Source organism: Pleurodeles waltl, chromosome 1_1, assembly GCF_031143425.1.
Source record: "Pleurodeles waltl isolate 20211129_DDA chromosome 1_1, aPleWal1.hap1.20221129, whole genome shotgun sequence".
NCBI classification, from domain to species: domain Eukaryota; kingdom Metazoa; phylum Chordata; class Amphibia; order Caudata; family Salamandridae; genus Pleurodeles; species Pleurodeles waltl.
This window is the reverse complement of record NC_090436.1, coordinates 934,874,046-934,898,885: the sequence shown is the minus strand read 5'-3', so window position 1 is coordinate 934,898,885 and position 24,840 is coordinate 934,874,046. Positions and strand designations below refer to the sequence as shown.

Genomic DNA, 24,840 nt, shown 5'->3' with positions numbered 1-24,840 from the left:
AGCTTGCAGTTGAGGACAGTCTTTTTGTTTTCAGAACCCTAAGGTTTGGAATGGACTTCAATCAATCGAACCATTCCTATGTGCATAAGTGAGGCACTCAGTAATGGTTGCCTTCGCACCAATTCTTTATGTTGAATAAGTTCCAAAAGGATGTTTTGGTTAAGTTTGGACTATAGGTGTGTGAGGTTTGAATGAGATGATGAAAGCATGATGTGGCAATGCTGGTGTGCATAAGCATGTGGTATACAGGAAAGCGTGAGAACAGACACAATTCCGTGTGTAGTTAATTAACAATTGTGTATAAAAACAACTCACATGTAGAGCAAGAGATGATGGGATGGGACATATCACTTATTTTTGGGGGAAGCTTCCCTTTAAGTACTGGAGCATTCACATATACCTAACAGGCATATTAGTAGGTTGCCCAGTCACGCTAAGTACGTCCATTGGTATTATTGAGAAACAACAGATGTTACTTGTTTCCCAAGTCAATAGTACTCATTCCGTAGAACTCGAAACACTGAAAGGTTGAGTGCTTTCACCAGGGTTTGACCCCATGTTTGTACCATTAAACACAGATCCCTGGAGAGGATACATTAGCCCGCTGAGCTATTGTATCTGGCTGTTGTAGACTGTTCTGCAATCTTAGGTTTTATATTTTTTTACATTACAAATATATTATAGCTTGGGTTTGATGCAGCACATGCTGTTGCAGAAATTTTCATTTTCTAGTACTCAGATAGCAAATTTCCATGAACTGTGTGCTACCTACATGACCTATCTCGGGGTACAAAAGTTAAAATGCCCATTCTGGGATTAATATCCGTTCCTGGCAGGCTGAACATAGACCGTTGCAGTAGACCTAAAACTAGCCCACAATATCATCTGCACTAATTGGAAGAATAGACTTTGATGCCAGAATTCACCATTTCACGTTTTGTTTTATAAGCCTCTTTTTCACTTTCAAAGACACAATTGCATTTTTAATCTGATGAGAGTTTATATGCCTCTCTTTGTACTCTGAACATACAGGGCACCCCTGCTGTCTTCATCTAACCTGCTCTCTCTTTCATATGGTTACCTTGCAAGGAGACTAATCAGTGGGGTGGCACAGAAAGCAATGACAAAAAAAGAAAGGCTCCTACAGTTTTAATGGGCTTCGGAGAGCCTGAGGAATACTTTATGGGAGGCTAACTTTCAGACTGGCAGTCTGGTTTACTGAGGCCGAAGGGAGGTGAAGAGGTTGTGGGCTAAAACCCTTTAAACCCAATGACTGTTGTGCCCCTGATGAGAAGGTCCAGTTAGAAAGCCAAGCAAAGAAAAACACACAACATGTAGACAGGGGTGCCAGCAGCCTTCAGAAACAGTGGTTAACCTGGTTTTCTTTAAAACCATTCATAGAGAGACTGTTTTGTCCCTCTGAAAGTTGGCGCCCTGTCATGAACTCATCTCGTCCATGCTATAGGCCAGCAATGTAGGCTAGTCACCATGTGCACAAATGCATTGGCCACACCTTTCCCGTTTTTTCCTCATGCTTCTTTATCGAAAGATAAATTGTTTGATCATACCTGTTGAGTCGGGGTCTTCTGAGAAGCTGTCGATTTCCATCCCTCCGAGAAGATTGTCCTGGGACTTGGTGTGGTCCAGGAGGAGAGTGGTCACGTCGACTTCCTGAACAGAGTTCTCAAGAGCCGGGCTCTCGGTTGCCTCCTTAAGGTTCAAAAGTTCATCTTCTCCAGTAAAAATCTCATTTAAGTCGTTTGAATCTTTATTTGTCTCCTCTGCCGCTGCGTTGCCATCCTGAGGTAAATGTGAAGTTTCAGACTGATGCGAGAGATTAGGAGAGTGGGTATCTGTGGGGTCCTGCACGATGCCTGAAAAGAACGTAGCACAGAGGTGTAAATTAAACTCCACTTTTATGAGCCACAGGGTCACCCTCCCATCAGACCGTATTGATTTTTTGAACCAGGCGATTTTTTCCTTACATATTTAAAACAATTACAAAATTGCAAAAACAATAGTTTTAAAAGTTTAAACATTACGAAAAAGATTTCACTAAATGCATCCCTTAACTGCTCTTCCCCTTCCAAAAGCACTTCTTTCTTTATTTCGTTGTTTTTTCGTTCGTTCTTTCTTCCTTTCTTTGTTTCTTTCTACCCAGTTTTTCATTCCCCACCTCCTTTCTTGCACCCTTCCTTGCTTCTTTCATTTTGTCATTCTTCCCTTCATGCCTATGCATTGTCCTCTCTAGGCTCGTTTCCATTCTTTTATCTTTCATTCCATAATCCGCTACACCACCCCAACATTATTTCTCTGCGCCCCCTTTCAGTTATCATCTCAATGACCTTTTGTGAAGAATACCTACTGCTCCGCATGATCCCATCAGTTTTTATTGAACACCCGGATCCTGGACCTTTGGAGTGACTCAACGCTATTTTTTCTGAGGATTGCTAAATAGCCCCTAAGATAAGTACACTGTGGTTAAAATGGTCAACCTTTCTACCTCTCACCGTAGCCCGGGTACTGTGGATCGTGTCTGCCACGTTATCACACGATAGTGCATCCTTTATGGCAAAAATAATGCAGGTTTTTTCCTGTCACCTACTCAGACCATTTTGTGGCAAGGCCCACAGGGTTCTGCAGCCAATCTCTCTTGAAAACATAACATATAATTGTTATGTTATGTTTATTTGCAAAGTGTCTGATAACCTGGGACGATATCCAGAAACGGAGGAGCAAAGGAGTAGCTAGAAAATTAAAATCCCCCCCACTTTGAAACAAAGCTGCTGTGGCACCAAGCAAGCAAAGGAAGTCATTGAGACCCTCCCCAAAAGAGCACGCTTGTCTCTTCTATCCAAGCATCTATCCATTCATCCTTCCATCCACTCGCATATATCCACCATTTCACCTATACATCCTGACATCCATTCAGTCTTTCATCCAACATTCAGCCTGTCACCATTCCCTTTGGTCATCCAACCACCCTTTCACTCATCTATCCATCCATTCACCCTTTACCTTCTCCATCCATCCTCCCTTTCACCCAGCCATCAATCTCCTCCTCATTTCCATCATCTATCCATTCACCCTTTCAATCATCCATCCATCCAACTTTTCACTTCATCCATCCACTTATCAATCCATCCACTCACCCTTTCACTAATCTATCGGTCCACCTTTTCATCCAGCCGTCCATCTACTCTCCCTTTCACTTATCTATCCGTCTTTTCATTCACTCATCCATCCTTCCATCCTTTTTCTCATCATCCATTCATCCACCTTTTATTCATCCATCCATTCATCCTTCCTCCCTTTCACACATCCATCCTTACATCCAACCGTTCACTCATTCATTCATGCACCTACCATCCATGCTTTCTCTCCTCCATCCACTGACCCTTTCACTCATCCATTAATCTGTCCCCCCTTTCAGTCATCCATCCTTTCACCCATTCTTACACTCATTCATCCATGCATCTGTCATCCACACTTTCACTCACCCATCAAGCCACCACTTCACTCATACATCAGTGCACCCACTCACTCATCCTCCTATCATTTTATGCTTATTAGGAGCCTCTGTCTGCCGAGTTGCAGACAGAAGAGGTCCATCAAAAACCCTGCCCCGCTGTAGCTGCTAAAGTGTGTGGGGGTAACAACACCCCTGCAGATCATCTGTGAGTCTGGCCTCGAATAGGGTGGGAGGTGTTTATCAAAGAGCCTGGTCTTCAACTTCTTGCCAAACTCAACAATCTAGGATGAGGCTCTGATTTGAAGCAGTAGGTCACTCCATGCTTTCGGAGCAATGTAGGAAAAGGCCTGACAGCAAGATCAAGTTCTTTGTATGTGTTGAATGTGTGCAAATAGGAGTCCTCTAAAATTGATATGTCTGTCTGTATTGTGAAAGGAGATGTGGCTATTGAGATAGGCTGGGCTAATGTTGTGTACTGCTTTGACGGTGTGGGCGAGGAAATGTGAACTGTGCACGCTTTAGTGTATGGAGGTAGTGGAGCTTCTTTAGGTGCATGCAGTGTGTGTACTGCTTAGGAGATAGAAGGTGATTCCGGCCTCCGAGTTCTGGATGGTTTACAGTTCTCTGGTAAGTTGTTTGCTGATCTGGGTGTAGAGGGGGTTTCCGTAGTCCTACCTGCTAGTGATGAGGGTCTGGGTGATGGTAGTGTAGGTGCTGTTGAATAGCCATTTGAAGATTCTTCTCACCCTCTTCAGGGTGGAGAAGCAGAAAGCTGCAACAGTGTTGACATGGGTGGTCATGTTGAGACTGCTGCCAATGGTGGTTTGAACATTTTGTCATGGGTGCTAGGAGTTGGTTTGGGTCCTAGTTCACCTGGCCACCTGGTGGAATCCTTCAGTGATCTGTTCTTTCATAATATCACAACTTCTGTCTTGTCTGTGTTGAGTTTGAGAAAGATGATCTTCATCCACTCAGTGAATTTGGTCATGCAGGTGATTAACTTGTGTCAGGTATTGGGGGTCTTGAACAAGAGGGAAAGTATGATTTGAGTGTCATCATTGTAGGTAAGGATGTTAATGTTGTGGGTGTGCGGGTGCAGTGACGCTAGCTAGAGGATCATGTATGTGTTGCAGATGATCAGGCTGAGTGAGTATCTCTGGGATACTCCTGAGGTGAGGTTGTGGGCATTCAAACCGTAGGGGGCCAGGGTGACTGCCTATGTCCTGCCAGTTAGGAAGGAATGAATCCATTGGGAGATGGGCCCTTGGATTCCAATCTCAGGTAAGAGGAGACAGAGGCTGAGACGAAAGACCGTGTTGAATGGTGTGGAGAGGTCCAGCAGGATGAGGGCTGTTGTGTATCATCTGCCAAAGATTATGCAGATGTCTTCTGTGAAAGCAATTAGGGTTGTCTGTGTGCTGTGGTTCGGTCTGAAGCCAGACTGTGTGACGCTGAGAAGTTAGTGTTCGCGGAGATGGTTGGTGAGGTATCTTTTGATAAGTTTCTCAAGGACTTTGGCTAAGTATGATAGCAGGGAGATCAGTCTGTAGTTGTTAAGCGTATATGGCTTCACAATGGGCTTTTTGAGCAGGGGAGGGACAGTGGCATGTTTCCAGGTGTCCGAAAAGGTAGCTGACAAGATGGAGGCATTCAGAGTGGATGTGAATGCTTCTCTGATGGGGTTATATTTGTAGGTGTATGTGTGGTGGGGTCAGGGGTCCTGTGGGGCGCCAGAGTGGATGGTCAACATGGTGGTGGTTTCATCTGAGGTTATGGTGGGCCATGTGTTCATGGTTGAATTCCCTGGTCAAGATGGGGATTTGTGTGGTGTTGTTTTCTAAGTCCAGTTGAGGGTCAAATGTTTTGTACATGGAGTTTATCTTGCTGCTGAAAAAGAAGAGAGCTTGCTGCATACATCCTATGAGGGGATGATGCAGTTGGAGGCACCAGCTGGTGAGTTAAAGTCTTTCACAATGGCAAACATCTATTAGCTGCTGTTCGAGCAGCATATTCAGTGTTCTGGATCTGTTGGCGGCAGCGCTCCAGGGCAGATTTGATGGTGATTTTGTCTGTGATGCCTTGGCTTGTTCTCAATCTACACTTCAGTTGTTTGCAGTGGCGTTTTGTCGGTATACCAACTGGAATGAGGTCTGGGTCTAGTGGTTTTGCTGTTCCTGAGGGGAGGAGGGTGTGAATGCAGGCAGTGATCCAGTTGTTGAAGATATTGATGGATTCATGGTGGCTGCTGTTGTGTCTGGATCAATCGGTGGTGAAAGTAGTAGTCCTGTCATCCCCTTGGATGTTTTTCCAACTTTGCCAGGCAAATATGTTGGTGTTCAGTCTGTGATGGTGAAGGACAGGAATACTAAACATGACAAGGAGCCAGGAGGTGACCAACGGAGTGTGTCAATTAATATATGTATTTTGTGAGGGCAAAGCTTCTGAGGTCTTCTAGCAATGTTTTTGAGTTTGTGTTGCTGCAGTCTTTCAGGTGGAAGATGAGGTCTCAGAGAAGGATGGAGGTGATGGAGTTGAGGTTGAGAGGAGCAATGAAGTCCAAAATAGTGTTGGTAAAGTTGGTGCCTGGTCGTAGTGGTCTGTAGATGAGGGTACCATGCAGGGTGTAGGTGGCTGTGATGTGAAGGTTGAACATCAGGTGTTCCATGTTGCTGGTGGATGTGTCTGTGGAAGTGGTGCTGCTGAGGGCGTCCTTGAAGATAATGGTGATTCCTCCTCTAGGCTTGTGCTGTTGCTCCTGCCCGGCAATATTGTATCTGGGAGGGATGACTGTAAGGATTTTGGAGGCGGAGGCAGGTTTCAGTCAGCTTTCTGTGAAGACCAGTGGGTCTGATGAGTGGTTGTGCAGCAGGTCTCAGAGCTACGTGGTGTGTTTGGTGAATGAGAGAGTTTTGAGGAGCATGCAGGAGAGTGAGGAGTGTTGTGTGGTTGGTCCGTGTGAGTTTGAGGAAGTGACAGAATTTCCATGGCAGAGTTTCCCTCACTGCTTGAATCACCAATAAACATCTTCAGTAGCTGAAGTCCACATATCTAATGGGAGCTGCACAAAGTACATTTCGACTCTCGACACAGTTTGACAACAGTGGATAAAATTTTATGTAGCCTGGTTTGTCTTCTCAGGCCCTGCGCTGTTTCACTTGCGGCACCTCATTTTGGCTGCTTGCGACCATCAAACCTTGAGGCTTTGCCTCATTTCCCCCGGCTCAGCAACCAGAACTACCATTTGAATTCAAGATCAGCAATAACAGAGGTGATTCTGCATTGCTGTTTCTATAGCTACTCTTTTGCCCTGTTTTGACCTCTTTGATAATTATACACATTTTTTCTCTCTGGAGTACGATTTTTAACAGTAGTAGGGTCTCATCACTCAGCCAGTTTTATTTCATATATTTTAATAAATATTGCAAAAAATCTGTGTTAAGCAAACTTTGTTTGAATGTCCAAATACCTTTGACTGTACTATTGTGTAAATGTATAACAAGCGTAACATGAAACTTTTTCCTAAAGCATAACCCTATTACTTGGACCATTTTATAAGGAGTGAGCAATGGAATACCTTACAAAACCCTGTTTACCTCTCCAGCCCAGATTCTTCAAAAATTCCAAACAGGTGATTTAATCACAGTGATCCATAACTGTACATATTTGATTTCTTAAGTTACAAAGGAAAGGCCATTTGGCACTAAGCCGGGTGCCTTCTCGACAGAAGAATGAAGAAGCAGAAGTTGTTTGGTCGGAGGTCATGAGAGAATATAACACTTTGAATAGACGCTAGACCTTTCTGTCATAATGAGAAACGAGAAGTGAATGATTAGTCAAGATACTGGTGACTTTTGACCATTTTAGAAGTTGCCCATTAAGCTGATAGTCCATGGCCAAATTAAATAAAATTGGAGGTGGATTAGAAACGAAACTAGAACTGTATTTACCTGAGTAAAGAAGCAAAGCAGCCCTTAGAGTTTGAAGCCTCTGTTTTCTGATCTGAATTCAAGAGCAAATCATACTTTGTGCCAAGAGGACCAGTAGTTTGGCTAAAACCATCACTTCTTATTAGCCTGAAGCAAAAAAAGGCCAGTCCGCCCTGTGAAGCTGGTACCTTATGGCCTAACGTGAAAAGAAAAAGGCACCTGTCTCCCATATGTTGAGTCCAAGCCGGAACAGGACCTACCCATGGCAACGATGGCCTTCCTGTCTGAGGGCTGGCTTTTCAAAAACAATGTAGCAAAAGGATACACTGAAGGGCTTTTCAAACTCCTCAGCAACTCTGCATGAATCATCTCCCCAGAGAAGATTGCCTGCACAATGATGACACAAGTGAAGGCATGCTGGCACTAAAATTGTGATTCTGCCGGGTGAGCAACAACCCCAGCACTGCATCGGTCTTTTGTACACGTACAAAACATACTCTCTTGTAATCCATAAAAACTTGAAGTACTTGCTTGTCATAATAATAACTGACTTAGGCCCAGTACTGAAAGAAATGATTCCTAGCCTCACATTGGAATCTCACTGACTATGCTGGGATCTACAATTTTTGGAATATTTGGAGATATTCCTGTCACATTTTAGGGTGGGAAGCTGCTCACCACCAATTTAATGACATGCATGGGACAGGTATTATGCTTAGTGTTCAGCAGTGGTGAGCAGTGGAATCTAAAAGTGGGAGCAGGGGTGGGAGGGTTGATTTTGGTGACATGAAAATTAACACAGCAGCAATTTAAACCTGCAGGAAATAGATATCAACATATATAGCTTGTGACACCAGTAGTTGTCTTTTATAAATTGATATTTGCAGAACAAAATATGAAGTTCCATTCCCCAAGCACCTGACAACTGTTGAAAGCTTTTAACTCATGCAATGAAGGGAGGCATGGGCCCAGCAGCTATGCTAATGGTAACACCACCCAAGCCTTCTTGCACTGCCAGAGGCAGTGAGACGGAGCGGTGTGAGAGGCTACAAAGCTTCTGCTGTTGCAAAAGTCATGCATTTCAAGCCTATAATCAATCAATGCCAACTCAAAGTTTAGCATTTAAAAACAGAAGAGAGGAGCATTCCCTTAGAAGCTCCTGTTTAGCATATTACTGCAGGCTACATATGTTCTCCACTGCTTGAGGCCAGCATTCCAGGGCCAGAACTAGCTGACAGATTTATCTGCCAAATCAACCTATCAGCCCCACCCACTTCCACATTCACACTATTAAAACAGCCCTGCCCCTTCTCATTCACTTGTATGAAGCTCAGCTAACTCCCCCAGGGGCCATAACAATTGTGCCCCTGTGGCAGACTTATGCAGAGCTGCTATTACAGGCAACAAACACTTGTCCTGACATCAATGCACTGGCCTGAACCTTGAAGGTGAGTGAAATCTTGACCAGCATATGTTCAGCAGTACCTACTCCATCACCCCTTCTTCCCTCTACACAAATAGTTTGGGCTGATTTACTTTGAGCAACCTACAGCTCTTAGGGCCTCATTATGACTAAAAGCAGACTGCCACAGAGGTGGGGAGGACTCCACCATCAAACCCCTAGCGTCCCCCCTGAGTGTATTACAATGTTCTCGCTGGGCTGACCGGCAGGGACACTGTAATACGGGCAGCCCGGCGGGAACAGTGCTAGGATATTGGCCTTGGCTCCTTTAAGGGAGCCGGGGCCAATATCCTAGCAATGCAGACAGTGAGCATTCCAATGGGACTGGACAGCCAGGCCCCTGCACCGTCCATGCCATGGACATTAGCAGTGCAGGGCCCCCCCTGTGGCCACCGGCCCTGGCTTCCTACCGGCCTTTTCATTGCGGGGTACCACCATCAAAAGGTTGGTGGAAAGTGGGGTTGAAATCAGTCGGGCGGTGCTGAGTTCAGTGCCACCCTGGCTGGTTCGAACCGTGATTGCTGTCACCCCGTCGGGAACAATGCTGATGGCTGGAACAGTGGTCTCCTCACGGGTCGGCTTTCTAGGTTTGTAATGTGGTGGTCAGACCCCCACAGTTGTGGTGGTCTGACTGCCACCGCAAGGCTGGCAGTCCCAGGACCACCAGCCTCATAAGAAGGCCCTTAGTCCTGAACCACTCAGAGTGCTCCTCCTCTATGAATGGGAGGACAATGCCCACTACCGCTGCCAGTGATGGTCAGGGCAGCGAAGATGTTAGCACTAATATTTGCTGAGTAATTACTCTATAGCAGCTTTCACTCAATGCTACATGCCTTAATAACTTGTGTCTTTTGCTCTCTGACTTTACATTCAGAGCATTCATTAACAAACAAAATCTATCTATTGCTGTGGCATTCTGGTTGCAGGTATTGCTAATAGATGTACCAAGCACCAAGTGAACTGTGTTATTCATGTTCTCAACATTTTACTTATTTGACCTTATAAACATGGGACATTGTAACGATGTTAAGGTAGGTTCTTTTGAGTGGTTCAAGGCTGCATTTATTTTACATGCATGCTTGGGTCTGATTAGCATATTTTCAATGGACACATTAATTTGAATGGGATAGACAACAATCAAAACGTATTTCAAGCAATTAAAAACAACAGATAATCCATTTACAGGCTATTCACAATGTAATCATCAAAATTCGTATTGCTTGTGTATATTTTAAGATCCTCAAGATAACAAACATTCAGTGATGTAATTGCACAAATTCTTATTGGCCTAATACTCTCCATACCACTATGACCACCTGCTCACACACCTGCTCACACACATCATGATATCTAAGCTAAAAAATTGATATAACTTTCTTTCTTCCACTGAAGAAGGAACATTTCTTCAGCTTGCAGAGGCAATAGAAATGCAAGCAGGCATATGGCAAATATCTATGCAATCTTGTTCAACGGATACATTGGGCTTCTTATACATTTTAGTTGCTTAAGAATGTTTCTCTTAGTTGGCTGCTGCCTGATATGTCTCCCTTTAATGGGAGGCTTGACCTATTGCCTGGGGCTCATGGTTTCTACTTGCTCTTATCACATGTGGCCATTTAATAGGGCCGCATCTGAGCAAGTTCAGGACATCCCATATAGCATACCCATTGAGTGCTACGACCAAGACATGATACATAGTCATATTCCTATTTATGCTTTACCATTAATAGAATAGGATCATGAAGCAAACATATCTTGTATACCATGTTAAGAGCTACTCAGCAGTGCAGTGGAGTCTCCAAGTGAAAATCTGCAATCCCAAAAGTGCTGCATGCCACACTTGTCAGCCCTGAACCATAAATTTAGGGCAACTCTGTAACCTCAAAAGGAGCCTTATTACCATCTTCTTGGTTGACTACCACATCGTAGGATGGTGGCTATGGGTTGGGCAGGGAGCCAGACTGTAACTTCTTGAAAAGGTATTTAGGAAAAACCCATCATGCCAGTGGAGAGCTAGCAGGATGCCAGACATGTACATCAAGTGTGAGGAAAGGAGTAGATGTGCCCAACATCTGTATTGTTTGTCAAAAGTGTAACTACAAGTATGGCACTTCTCCATGCCCGGTGAGGCAATAAGAAGCACATCCAGGAGAACAACTTGGCTTCCAAGTTTGGAGCATACACATGCATGATTATGTGCATGTTTTGGTGCCCTATTCTATAAACTTAACCACAAAAGAGTTCCTAAATATAAACCAATAGGGATCTTTTGGGTAGATTACCTTTATGGCATAAAACAGCCATAACATTTAGACCTCATGATGCTGGAGTAATTATTCAACTCCACGTATCATCATCTTGTACATTCAGTATGTCGTTTAACCTGCTCCCCACATTCACATGTATGTCTTCTTTTTTTAACCTTAGCAAGGGAACGCATCTTATGGGATATGACACTAGGTAATTTTAACCTATCTAAGATCCTTAAAATATCAAGAGTTCCATCACAGAGGTTGATCCAGATTAATTGTCATAATGAATGAAATACTCTATATGACGAAGCATGCTAGAGACAATCTGTACCCAAAAATCCTTTTAAAGATTTATCATGGCTGTCAGAAGGGATTCAAAGATTAGGTCAGTATCTTAACCACATCTGATGTTGTTAATATCACTATGTAGGCCTTATCTATATTGATAACAATTGATATTCCATTTAGAAGTTGATATAGTCGCCCTAACTCTTCCGATTTCCCCTGTACATGAGATACATCACCTCACAATCCACATCCAATCATGAGCAGAGTGAGGGGATGAAAGGAACCAGTCTTCCTTGATGAAGAAAACATAAATCCAGATTGAACAGGGGCTCCAGAATGTGGGCAGCACGCCTTGGCAGTTTCCTAACTGTTGTTATTTTTGCTTCTGAGAGAGCGTAGTTTAAATAATACATATACCAAAGTGAAATGCTTCTATCAGTGTTTAACGATGCTGCATAGAAAACAGCAATAATTAGGGGCTCATTCTGAGCCCGGCGGGCGGCGGGAGCCGCCCGCCTGGAGGGAGCCGCCAAATGACCGCACTGCGGTCAAAAGACCGCGGCGGCCATTCAGACATTTCCTCTGGGCCGGCGGGCGCTCTCCAAAAGAGTGCCCGCCGGCACAGAGGAAATGCCCCTGCAACGAGGACGCCGGCTCAGAATTGAGCCGGCGTAGTTGCAGGGGTGCGACGGGTGCAGTTTGCACCCGTCGCGTATTTCAGTGTCTGCATTGCAGACACTGAAATACACAGTGGGGCCCTCTTACGGGGGCCCCTGCAGTGCCCATGCCATTGGCATGGGCACTGCAGGGGCCCCCAGGGGCCCCGCGGCACCACCTACCGCCATCCTGTTCCTGGCGGGAGACCCGCCAGGAACAGGATGGCGGTAGGGGGTGTCAGAATCCCCATGGCTGCGGAGCGCGCTCCGCAGCCATGGAGGATTCCCCCGAGCAGCGGGAAGTCGGCGGGAGACCGCCGACTTTCCGCTTCTGACCGCGGCTGAACCGCCGCGGTCAGAATGCTCGTGGGAGCACCGCCAGCCTGTTGGCGGTGCTCCCGTGGTCGGTGGCACTGGCGGCCACCGGCCGCCAGGGTCAGAATGACCCCCTTAGGTGTTTTGCTTAAAGTGCATCTGAATTATGACTATGATATGTGGAGCTACCAATATGTACTAATGACAATAATGAGTAAAATTGTTTGTGTTATGATTAATCGAGCTTATATTAACGATTATGATATTGCATTTATATTAAAAATCTCATAGGCCTTAAGTTAGCGTGAGCTGTGGGTTTTAGCTGCCTGGCTCTCATATTAAAAGCATTTTTCTGTTTTTCAGCATGCTGACTAGCAAAGGACCATGACCCTGCAAAATGTTCCCTTTCTTCATCTTAAATGTATCGGTACAATTTTGTTCTCATCCTCATGCTTGCTGCTTTAGTATGAATTTATATACTAAGTTGAAACAAAAGTAGATTAATGTAATGTACAAGGACGTTTAAACCATGGACAAAGGAACTCATGACCCGAGAAGACGTGCCAAATGGTGAAGCGACCGGATGTGCCACCTCCGAAGGCGTCATTTATGAAGACCAATCAGAATGTTATGAATTATCGTGGGGTGACAATTGGAATTACCTAATGCATAATTTGATAGGTTATAGATAGTGGGGTAGAGCAAATGTCCAATAGAATTTTGGGGGAAGGTATTACGTAAAAGGGATAAAAAACCCATGTCACAGGGGGGTCGTTAGAACTAGGTAGGAAATGCTATTGATTGTAACCAGAAACTCTGTCACTCTGTTTGGTGACTTCGAGACTTATTAAACCATCCTCCCCATAGACTGCCCTTTTACGCTTCTCCTCCTTATGAGGGAAGTGTCCCTTTTCCCTTAGGCAAGTTTAGTCTGATGGCGATTTGACTGATGTCCTGAAGACCAAGACTGATCCTGTGTGCTGACCTAATCCTTAGAGGGTAATTATGACAATGCGCTTTATAATTTGTCTGTTTGCTTTTCCTTTCTAGGTACCAACTGCTCATTTTGATAGAGACCATAGCTAGATGTTTTCTAAATTGGTGTTCTAAATTGTTTTGCATGAAGCCCAACATGCTGATGCTAATTAGTGGTTAGGATAGGAGTTCACTCTGACTGACGCAAATAGACAGATGACTGACATTGCGCTATGCTGAACTGAGACTTACATGATATTCACTGTATTCTGATCTATGTTCACACCGTGTTATGTTCTTATGTTTGTGATTCTTACATTAATGAAATCTTATCATAGTTGCCATATCGTGACTATGCTCTTATGCTTCTTGATATTGAGATTAACTCTTCTGCTCGTAGATTGTAATCAGTAGGATATAAAACTCATAAAATTCTATCAAAAGGTGTGGTTATTCATGACTGGAAGGTCATGGTTGCGTCGACAATTTGATTAATGACTTTATCCAAAGTGAAGTGCATTGCGGTGCTAAATATTGATGATATCATTGATATATTGCTTGACATATTGATCAGTTATCTCGTCCTATGGTGTCTCACCACTGCGTCACAAGATTCATTGGCCTAAAACGAGTCCTAATGTGTATAAATTAACATAGAAGGACGCGTTAGCAGTTCTGGTAGCAGAGCGATGGTTAGGCCCTTCGGGGCCCTAGGACGGAGAATTATTGTTTAATTTAAGTTTTTCTGTGATAATGCAAATTGGAGATATGATGGGTTTCTAAGTTCACCATGACTTTTCCGGGATCTTGGAGCCTGCCTAAGTGAGTTGGGGATGTTCTTGGCGTCTTAATGTGTGCGATTTAGGGTTCTGCACTTGCTAGCTTATGCCTTTTTGCAAGTGATTGTGAGATTTGTATGTATGTAGGCCAAGTAAATGTTTTTTAAGAGGAGTGGGCGTACTCCGCAGTATGAGAGTAGGGAAGTCGGCGTACTTCATATGAGTTTGGCGCTTGGTGCTCAAAATTATCCACGTGGTTGGTTGTTCATGTACGGACCCGTCGTGGTCTAAGACTCCGGAGTATGTTGACAAGCATAGGAGACACTTGGGTTTATGTTGTAATCTGTACTGTTTAATAGGTCAATCGGGCGTGGTTGACAAGTCAAGTTTGAGTTGAAAAGTTTGTGTGAAACCTTCGATGGAGATTTGGCAAGTTCTAAAGTGCACTAGGACGAGCCATTGACAAGTCGAGAGTAGAAATTGAAGGGTCGAATTCTACTTGCGTATGCGGGAGCTGATAAGGAGAAAGTAGCGGCTGAGGCTTCAAGTGAAATCTCTGTAAAGTTCTGAAGCAAATGTCTTACCCTTCCTGTAGTAAACCGACAGATTTGTGTTGTCATTTAAGGTGCTTGCAATAATTTGCATTCGTTTGTATGGGTTCAGTGAGGAGCGGACGAGCCGCAAGACTTTGTCAGCTGCAGTGTGTGTGAGTGTGACGTCAGTAGTGCCGCGCTGAGATAGGTCGGTTGTCGAGAGGGGTCGTGCACGGATTGGCTGCCGTCCGTGAGAGGCAATAGATTGAGAAAGGTGGGTGAAGAGTGTCCTGGGAACTAAGTCACTTCTGATTAAAATACAAATAAAAGAAAATCGCAAAAAAGAATTTTGTCAAGGCATTTAAGAGCGCTCTGAAAGGAGACGCATATATTGTAGCAACTGATGGGGAACCTACACCACCGAGGGTACTCCAGCTTACATAGTCATGGAAGAGAAAGGTATCGCGCCTTGTTTATGGATGAAACAGTGACGCAAATTGACAGAGAAGGAGGGATGTTTAGCGTTTCCGGAACATGGAACGTTCAATACGTGGGTGCTAGAGATTTTGAGGTGGATGTTAAGTACACAGAAACCACCTCCGAGGCCAGCTCAGTATGAAGCTTTAGCGGTTTGGGATCTAATGGCTCTTAAACAAAGGCAAGAAAAGTTTCAGAGAAGATTGAGAAGGGCAGAAACATCCTATGCTGAGGCTAGATGGGATAATGAGAGTAAAATGTGGAGAAGGGGAATTGTTGACAGATTAAAATTGTTCCCAGCGATAGCACGGGGAGAAGAAACACAGGGAAAGAAAGCCTCCTGTAAGACAGACAAAGACTCGAACAATTCTAAAGAGAATAAGAGACCTCGGGAAGAGGAAGATGATTCAGACGATGAGGAATTCATGGACAGATTATTACATGATCGCCCGCCATCTTATGCGGTGAGCGACAGTGCTCCAAGTACTAGTATAGACCCTGGGAACCAGACGCAGGAAAAGGGAGTTGCTGATACGGTACAGACTAGTGATACGGCTTCGATACAGAATGGTGTCAGTGTACCCACTGCACCAGACATACCAATACAGTTGCAACCTCCACTGCAGATACAGAGAATCTACCCAGACGTCCCAGTACTTGAGACTACTACAAATCTGATAGTGCCGCCAGACCCAATATACACAAAATCAAAGTTAGTGCAGATTGAGTCGACTCCAAAATTACTGTCCCAACCGCAGCCACAGCTGATACCAGGGTATAACCTAGTAGCTGGACCGCCATTAGTACCTGTCCCGGGCACCTTGGAGCAGACCAATGGGGTTACTGCTCCACAGAGTCTGGGACCAGGTCAGACACCTGCTGCCATATCATTGCCAATTACTGTTGGTCCACCAGTGCCATAGTATGCGCAGGGCAAAACTGGCGTATGTGATCAGGGGGTAATGACTCAAGATGTGATAAGAAGAGGGTCCATGGGAACTCCCCAGATAATGGCCCCAGGAGAACAAGCAGTTGAACAGCCGAGGTCTTTAATGGACCTTAGCCCAGTGGGAGCATCCATAGAAGCAATGCGTCAAGCAGGGCTAGGGGTCTTAACCCCTCAGACAATGAGTACAAACACCTCACGTTCACCGATGATACATGCAGGGACCATCTCGTTGCAGGGTTTCACAGTTCAACAGCTAAATGAATGGCTAGCAAAGACTTATACTTCACAAAAGGCTGCAGTGGTTACAGTTGAACCAGAAAAGGAAAAGCAAGACGAGTACCTGAACTATGTGAGATTAGGGGCAGAAGCTGCTGAATTAGTGGAAGGTACAATGGGAGTAAAGAGATTGGAGTCATACACGGAAGCAGAATTAAGATTCCTATGCCCCAAGATTACAAAAGAAGTAGGCAAGGTGCATCAGAGATTAGCAAACCTGGCAGAGAAATACAATATTGATATACTAAACACCTGAAAAGAAGTTACAGATTGGACTTTGACTCTAAAGATTTTGAGCCATGAGGTCTGTGGGAATGAAGGCACAGTTGAAGGAATTGTTGCAAAGTGTGCAAGTTTGGGGTGCGCTGGAAAAATGGGAAGGCAGGTGGGCAAAGAAAAGAGATAAGGAGAAGGGTGACAGTCCAGGCTCTAACCAAGCTAAGGCCTCACCCGATCTGGAATCAGTGAAAATATTACCCATGAGAGAGACATCTGGTGGTGTCTTAGTCCATGTACCGTGGTCTAGGGGAGATATCTTATCCTTCACCAATGATTATCCCAGACTGAGAGAGAAACCGATCGAGTGGTATCAGCAAACAGATAAGTTTGTGAAACTGGCGAAGTGTCTCTGGGAGGACTTGAATACCTTGTTTGAGATCATTGTTCCGCCTGATTTGTGGCTCGAGTGCAAAAGAGGGGTAGATTGGCCGACGAAGGAGCCGGCAAGAGACAAGGTGACCGGAGCACCATCTGAAGAGGTAATGAAATATTATCATAAGGTGATTGAATTTTTGAAACAGAAGGTATCGCCGAAGGTGACAGATTGGCAGAAAATTGACCGGACTTCTCAAGAAGTTAAAGAATCAATACATGCTTACTATGAGAGATTGTTAAAGGCATTCAAACACTACAGTGGTACTGAGACTATTGAGCCGAAAGACATGAATCATCTTGTGTTCAGGTTCGTCGAAGGGCTGAGACCAGAAGTTAGCCAGATGATTAAGAATCATTTGATTTGTTGGCAAGCGAAGCCGATTGATGAAGTGTTGCAGTATGTGAAATACTGTAGTGATGAGATTGAACTGAAGCAGAAAAAGTTGAAAGAGAAAGTGATGGTGATGCAGATAAGGGCTGCACAGGCAGGAATACAGGGAAATGGAGTACAACAGATGATACAGCAACAACCGCAAATGAATGGTGTATTTCAGACACAGCCGAGAGGTCGAGGCCGAGGATTTGTGAATCGCGGTGCAGATTTGAATGCGGTTGTGGTTCAAAATGACATGCAAGGGGCAAAAAGGATGTCACCATGTTACGCATGCGGGGCGTGGGGCACTGGAAACGGGAGTGCCCGAATATGGTGCAGGATGGTGTCGTTCAGCAAAGCGCTAACATTGGTACATTGCAAAATGTAAGAGGCCCAAAAATTAGACATCAAAACCCGAATTTTCAGAACAATCTGGTACAAATGCAAGGGGTACAGCCCATGCAGCAGATGCAAATGCCGCGTTTACAGCCAGCGCAAATGCAACCAGTACAACAGCAGATTCCTGTGGTACCTAGACAGCAAATGCAATTACCAATGGCTCCGATGGGACAGCAACAGGTGATGCTTCCTCAACAGGTCACAGGCCAGGTAATGAGTCAAAATAATACGGTACAACAGTTTCCATTGCAAGGTGAAAATGGTACGAATGGAGAGTGGTCAGATGATAGCTCAGACAGCGAAGAGTGCAGGCTTGCAGCATCCTTAGAGGTGGATCAGAGGGGTCCATATGTGGAAGGAAAGGTGATGGGCTACAAAGTCTCTTTTCTAGTTGACACCGGAGCTACACGCTCTACAGTCAGGAGTGCAGAAGTTCCAAAATTGCCACTTTCAGGGCGTACCATAAGAAGTTCCAAAATTGCCACTTTCAGGGCGTACCATAAGAGTAGTCGGAGTAGCAAGCCAGTATCTGACAAACCCGATTACAGATCCAGTGCAGGTTGAAATTGGTAACTTTCAGGGGCTACATAGGTTTGTAGTCTGCGATTCAAGTCCAGTATCCATACTGGGAAGGGACTTACTGTGCAAGACAAAAAGCTCGATTACCTGTTCTAATGACAGAATCGAGGTACAGACGAATAGTGACGATGAGTGAGATGAAGGTCAGTTTTCAGAGGAAGACACAGGAACAACAAATGAGGATTATCCTTTAATTACCCTGTTCCCGATGCTTACCATGATTGATCTACCTGTTGAGTTACAAGGAACTGTGACAGAGAAAGTGTGGGACCTGACAGGAAAAGAAGTCGGATTAATAAAAGGAGTATAACCAGTTAAAGTCCAGATAAAGCCAAACGCAGTGTTCCCTCAAGTGCCACAATATCATATGACACAAGATGTTCTCATCGAAGTGTCACAGATAATTGCAGATTTTCTAAGACAGGGAGTCCTGAAAGAGGTTCTGAGCAGTCCGTGTAACTCTCCCATAATGGGTTTAAGAAGCCCTGTGGAAAAGTTCGAATTGTCCAGGATTTGAGAAAAATAAACGAGATTGTGATAAAATGTTGCCCCGTAGTGCCCAATCCAGCAGTGATCATGTTTCAGGTTCCCTGCGATGCTGAATGGTTCACAGTTATAGATTTGTCACAGGCTTTCTTTTCGATACCTCTTCATGAGGACAGCCAATTTTTGTTCAGTTTCAAATTCCTGGATAAGGTGTACAGTTGGTGCAGAATTCCACAAGGGTTTTCTGAATAACCATCCATCTGTAACCAGATACTGAAAAAGGATTTGGAATCCCTAGTGCTGCCTTTTAACTCAACTCTAGTGCAGTACATTGATGATTTGCTGATTGCATCCAAAACAAGGGACAACTGTAAATACGATACCATTGCCTTGCTGAATCATTTGGGAAAGAACGGACACAGAGTATCACCCAAGAAGCTGCAATACTGTCAGAAAGAGGTAAAATATCTAGGGCATCTAATTGAAAAAGGGTCCAGAAGAATATCAAAAGAAAGGATAACAGCCATTTTGCAAATGAACCCCCCAACGACAAAAAGAGATGTCAGGATGTTTTTGGGAATGGTGGGTTACTGTCGCCAGTGGATACCCAACTTCTCGATCATCTCGAAACCTTTGATAAAACTGACAGGCAAAGAGATCAAAGATGAGCCATATACCATAGCTTTGTCCAAAGAAGAGCTTGAGTCATTTATGGAATTGAGAGAATGCATGTCCAGGGCACCAGCGTTAGGCATGCCTGACTATACGAAGCCTTTTCTATTGTTTTGTCATGAACGTGATGCTTGTTCTTTGTCTGTCATGACACAGGTCCATGGAGGTGCAAATCGCCATGTAGCATATTTGTCAGCTACCTTGGACCCCATTGCAGCAGCCTTACCGGGTTGTTTGCGCGCAGTTGCAGCAGTTGGTCATAGCCTTACGCAATGTGAAGGCATAGTCATGGGATACCCCTAACAGTGATGGTTCCACATTCAGTTGAAATTTTGTTGACTCAGACTAAAACTCAGCACATGAGAAATGCTCGACTCACTAAGTATGATACAATCATATTGGGGTCACCGAATGTCTCTTTAAAGCGAAGTACTGTGTTGAACCCGGCAACTTTACTTCCTGTTGAAAACACTGAAATCAACAATGAGGAAAAATTCGAACATGACTGTCTTGAGGTAACTGAACTATGTACCAAATCACGTCCAGACATTCAGGACACACAGTTGAAAGAAAATGACTGTATTATGTTTGTTGATGGGTCCTGTTTAAGAGATTCTGTTGGAACACTGAGAGCTGGCTATGCGGTATGTACCATAGCTGGTATCATTGAAGCCTCCTGGCTTGAGAGAGTGTTTTCCGCTCAAGTGGCAGAATTATTTGCCCTTACTAAGGCATGCCACGCAGCTGTGAACTTGAGAGTCACTATTTATACTGACAGCAGACACGGATTCGGAATTGTACATGATTTTGGTAAACTTTGGTCACAGAGAGGCTTCATGACCTCTTCTGGTTCTCCTGTGAAAAATGGTGAACAAATAAAGGATTTGTTACATGCAATTCAGTTACCTCTTGAAATTGCCGTGGTGAAATGCAATGCTCATGTTAAGTCGCAAGACTTTGTGTCCATGGGAAACGGTTATGCAGATCAAGTCGCAAGGTTTTGTGCATTGAACTGTATATCGTTCAAGGAGCAGTGGGAATTGTTACCGCAAACTGACAATGACACATGTCTGAACTTTGCATTACGGGTGGTTGACACACTAGATGAGTTAAAAACATTACAAAGTCATGCAATCAAATAGGAAAAACGTTCCTGGCAGAGAATGTACAGAGGGCTGATGATTTGTGGGTCTCAGAGGAAGGAAAATTAGTCTTGCCAAATAGCCTTTTATCTCAGTTTGCCAGGATATACCACGGACAAGCTCACCTTGGGAGAGATGCAATGATCAGGTCATTTAAAATCGACTGGTTCAACCCAAAATTCAGACATGCTGCAGAGGTCATTTGTCACAGGTGCATCATCTGCCAACAGATGAATGCTGGAAAAGGAACTGTGGTAACTTTGAGCCACATTGGGAGAGCTGGCGGTCCATTCAGCAAAATGCAAATGGACTTCATTGAAATGCCTGTTTGTGGAGGATTGAAATATGTGTTGATGATTGTGTGTGTTTTCAGTCACTGGATTGAAGAATACCCCACACGTAGGAATGACAGTCTCACAGTCGCAAAACTACTACTTAGGGAACTAATACCAAGGTTCGGGTTTCCGGTCTCTATAAAGTCAGATAGGGGCAGACACTTCGACAATGAGGTGATTAAACTCCTGTGTGCCGCACTAGACATCGAACAAAAGCTGCATTGTAGCTACCGCCCTGAAGCATCAGGACTAGTGGAGCAAATGAATGGTACTTTGAAATTGAGAGTGGCAAAAATGTGTGCAGCCACCAATATGAAATGGCCAGATGCATTACCCTTAGTGCTGATGTCAATGAGAAACACCCCTGACAAGAAAACGGGACTACCCCCCCACGAGATCCTCATGGGTAGAGCTATGAGGCTGCCAGCAGTACCTGCAAATGCTCTAGTGAATATCACAGATGATATGGTGTTGGACTACTGCAAAGGTTTGGCTGATGTGATTCGCTCTTTCTCTCACCAGGTGTAAGCTAACACATTGCCACCGATTGGAGATCCAGGCCACACCCTACAAGCCGGTGACTGGGTGGCTGTCAAGAAACATGTGAGAAAGTTGTGTCTGGAGCCACGCTGGAAAGGGCCGTATCAAGTAATCCTGACAACTACTACTGCTGTAAAGTGTGCAGGAGTCCCAAACTGGATACATGCCAGTCACACAAAAAAGGTAACGTGTCCTGTTGAAGAAGAACTTGAAGTTTCCGGTACGACAGCTTCGGGAAGAGAAGTCTCAGGGCCAGAAAACAGTCAAGAAGGAACTGAGACTACCGGAGGGCCTACTGAGAACAGCCTCGTCCCTCAAACAGTGAATGAGTTCGAGAGAGGTGACAGAGTGCCTATCTCAGTAGAGGCAGCAGGAGAACTAAATCAAGGAGAGGTTCTCCCAGCAGTAGACAGATACGGGTTAGAACTCGAACCCGGGACAGACCCAGAAGAAGAAGGAGAAGAAGAAGAAGAAGAAGAAGGAGAAATAATAGAGAGAAATCAGAGCGTGCCAGAGTCTTCCGAGCCAGCTGCAGGTCCATCAAGTGTAAACACCATATCACAAGAGGAGGGGGCTGTCCAGCGTTCTGAAAAGACACACCGAAAGAAGATGCATAAGGGTGATAACTGGCCAGAGAAACCACTCTTCAGGATAAGAGACACAACAAGTGAAACAATAACAGAGGAGAGTGATACATCCCGAGTGGAAGACCTAAGTGAAGGAGAACAACACGGTGAATGAAGGTTAAAAGAAAGAGAGTCGCAAACAGAAGATATACAAGTCCTGAATGGGCGTATGCTACAACATCTGAGTGGCAACAAGAATTCCTAGCATTCTGTTTCGACCGGGAAGTACCAGGTCAGTACTACAGTACCTGAACTAATTCAAAGAAAGACTTAGTTAAAATTGAAAATCTGAAAACTGATAAAGAGACTTTATAAATTACCGAAAGTGACATTAGAACCGGATTGACTTCGAAAATCTGATTATGACAAGCTGGTAACCTGATTTGACAGAAGAGATCCTGGAGTGAGTGAAGACGCTGTAAATACGCGCAGAGAACAAGAGAAGTTCTAAATCGTCCTCAAGTTGATTGTTATTCCACTATCTGATTCTATACAGACATGGCTTATAATAGTGGTAGTAACAAAGGAAGTAAAGTGTGTGGTTGGCTAGGTCTCATAATAGGTGTCGTGTGTGCAATAATAATTGTGGGAGTGATTGTGGGAATGCCATGGATAGAGAAAGAGACTATTAGCGCTACTTCAAAACCAGAAACTACAACTCTAACACCGTGGGAAAGATTTGAGCAGGATGCAAGACACTTGCATGAGGGAACTAATTCAAAAGGGGAACTTTCTACTAATGTCTTCTATCGCTTGCTGAATGAATATGTGGAGACCATGGATGCGAAAGACTGTTATGTGTGTACTAAGATTCCTTCATCTGTGCAGGAAGGAGTAACTTACCATAGCCTTCCTCTAACATACGGAATTAGTTGCAGTCTGCTACTAACAAGGTTCTGTAACCAAGAGCATGTGCAATACTTTTATTCCAATCTGGATGTTGTGTTTTCTTTTGTACCTGTGATTGAATTCTTGAATAAGTTAGCTAAGGAACATGATAAAAAAATAGTTAGAGGATTCTTTGAGCCAACACTTACATTTGGAACTGCTCATGCACATCGCAACAATTTGACTTGCTTACTATCACCTGTAGAGAAAAGTGTTTTAGATCACACTGATGATAGACGCAAAGCATTAAAAGAAAGGCTAGAAAAGGGATTAGAAAAACGCACATATGCAAATGATTATGCTTATACTGCAATCAAGACACAAGGCAAGCTAGCTATAGATGCATTACATGTAGGTAGGCTTTGTATATATAGGCCAAAATCTGAGCAAGACAATTTGTTTGTGGGAACGAGTGAATGCAGACATGTGTTTTTGTTTCAGAGTAAATGGACGTTTATGTTGAATGGACAGGATCCAGCAATCCCTGGGATCTACTACATCTGTGGGCTAAATGCTTACTACCGTTTCCCTAGGGGATGGTATGGGACATGTTATTTGGGAATAGTCTTCCCAAAGATTTACCAGATTGATGACTTAAAGCAAATACCTAAAACGTCTGAAATACAACATGCTAGACAAAAACGAGAATCGGTGGCTGCTGTCATTGGAGACATATTTGGAGCTATAATTCCTTCAGTAGGGGTTATCTTGAATTCTATGAAGATTCAAAAGTTGTCTACTATCGTGGATAACATGCTGACAAATTTCACGGGAGCTATACTCCTGATGGATACTGAACTTGCTGCAGAAAGAGCTATGGTCTTCAAAACCGGCTTGATTTAGACATTCTTTTAGCAAAGAGTGGAGGAGTCTGTAAGATGCTCAACGAGCGCCATTGTTGCTTGTTCATTCCGGACAAAATATTAAAAAGATTACAGGTATGCTTACTAACCTTACTAGAGATAGTACAGATTTGAAGGATTTGAAGGAACTTGGTTTCTGGGAAAAATTCGGAAAAGGAATTGCCAGAGTAGGGAGCTGGTTTACCAATATTTGGAATGGGGTGCTTGCAAAAATACTAATGGGTCTATTAATTGTTTTGGTCTGTCTATTAGGATTATGGGGGGCGTGCAAAATCAATGACAAAATTAAGAAAAATTGGACTAAAAGAACCAGGAGAAATGAAGAAAGTGAAAGGGAGAAAATGCTCAATGAAATTTGGGAAAGTTCACATAAGGGACAAGACGTTGAAATGCGCATTATGCGCAAGGTGAAAAATTAAAAGTGAAGGGTCAAAGGGAAAGGTTTGTGTGATGACGAGCATCATTAGAGGAGGGACTGAGAGAGCGTAGTTTCAATAATACATATACCAAAGTGAAATGCTTATATCAGTGTTAAACGATGCTGCATAGAAAACAGCAATAATTAGTGTTTTGCTTAACGTGCATCTGAATTACGACTATGATATGTGGAGCTACCAATATGAAATAATGAAATAATGAGTAAAATTGTTCGTGTTATGATTAATCGAGCTTATATTAACGATTATGATATCGCATTTATATTAAAAATCTCATAGGCCTTAAGTTAGCTTGAGCTGTGAGTTTTAGCTGCCTGGCTCTCATATTAAAAGCATTTTTCTGATTTTCAGCGTGCTGACTCGCAAAGGGCCATGACCCTGCAAAATTTTCCTTTTCTTCAACTTAAATGTATCGGTACAATTTTGTTCTCATCCGCATGCTTGCTGCTTTAGTATGAATTTATATACAAAGTTGAAGCAAAAGTA

The 24,840-nt window shown here is 43.9% G+C and overlaps 1 protein-coding gene across 4 annotated transcripts in view; it reads right to left on the bottom strand.

Moving 5' to 3' along the window:
- Positions 1-24,840, bottom strand: part of LOC138289089 (uncharacterized) — a 153,414-nt gene that overhangs the window by 103,258 nt on the left and 25,316 nt on the right. For all 4 annotated transcript variants that reach the window (XM_069230151.1, XM_069230153.1, XM_069230152.1 and 1 more), the window contains one exon: positions 1,569-1,874. In XM_069230151.1, the coding sequence (XP_069086252.1) occupies positions 1,569-1,874 (306 nt within the window). The remainder of the gene's footprint in view (positions 1-1,568; positions 1,875-24,840) is intronic.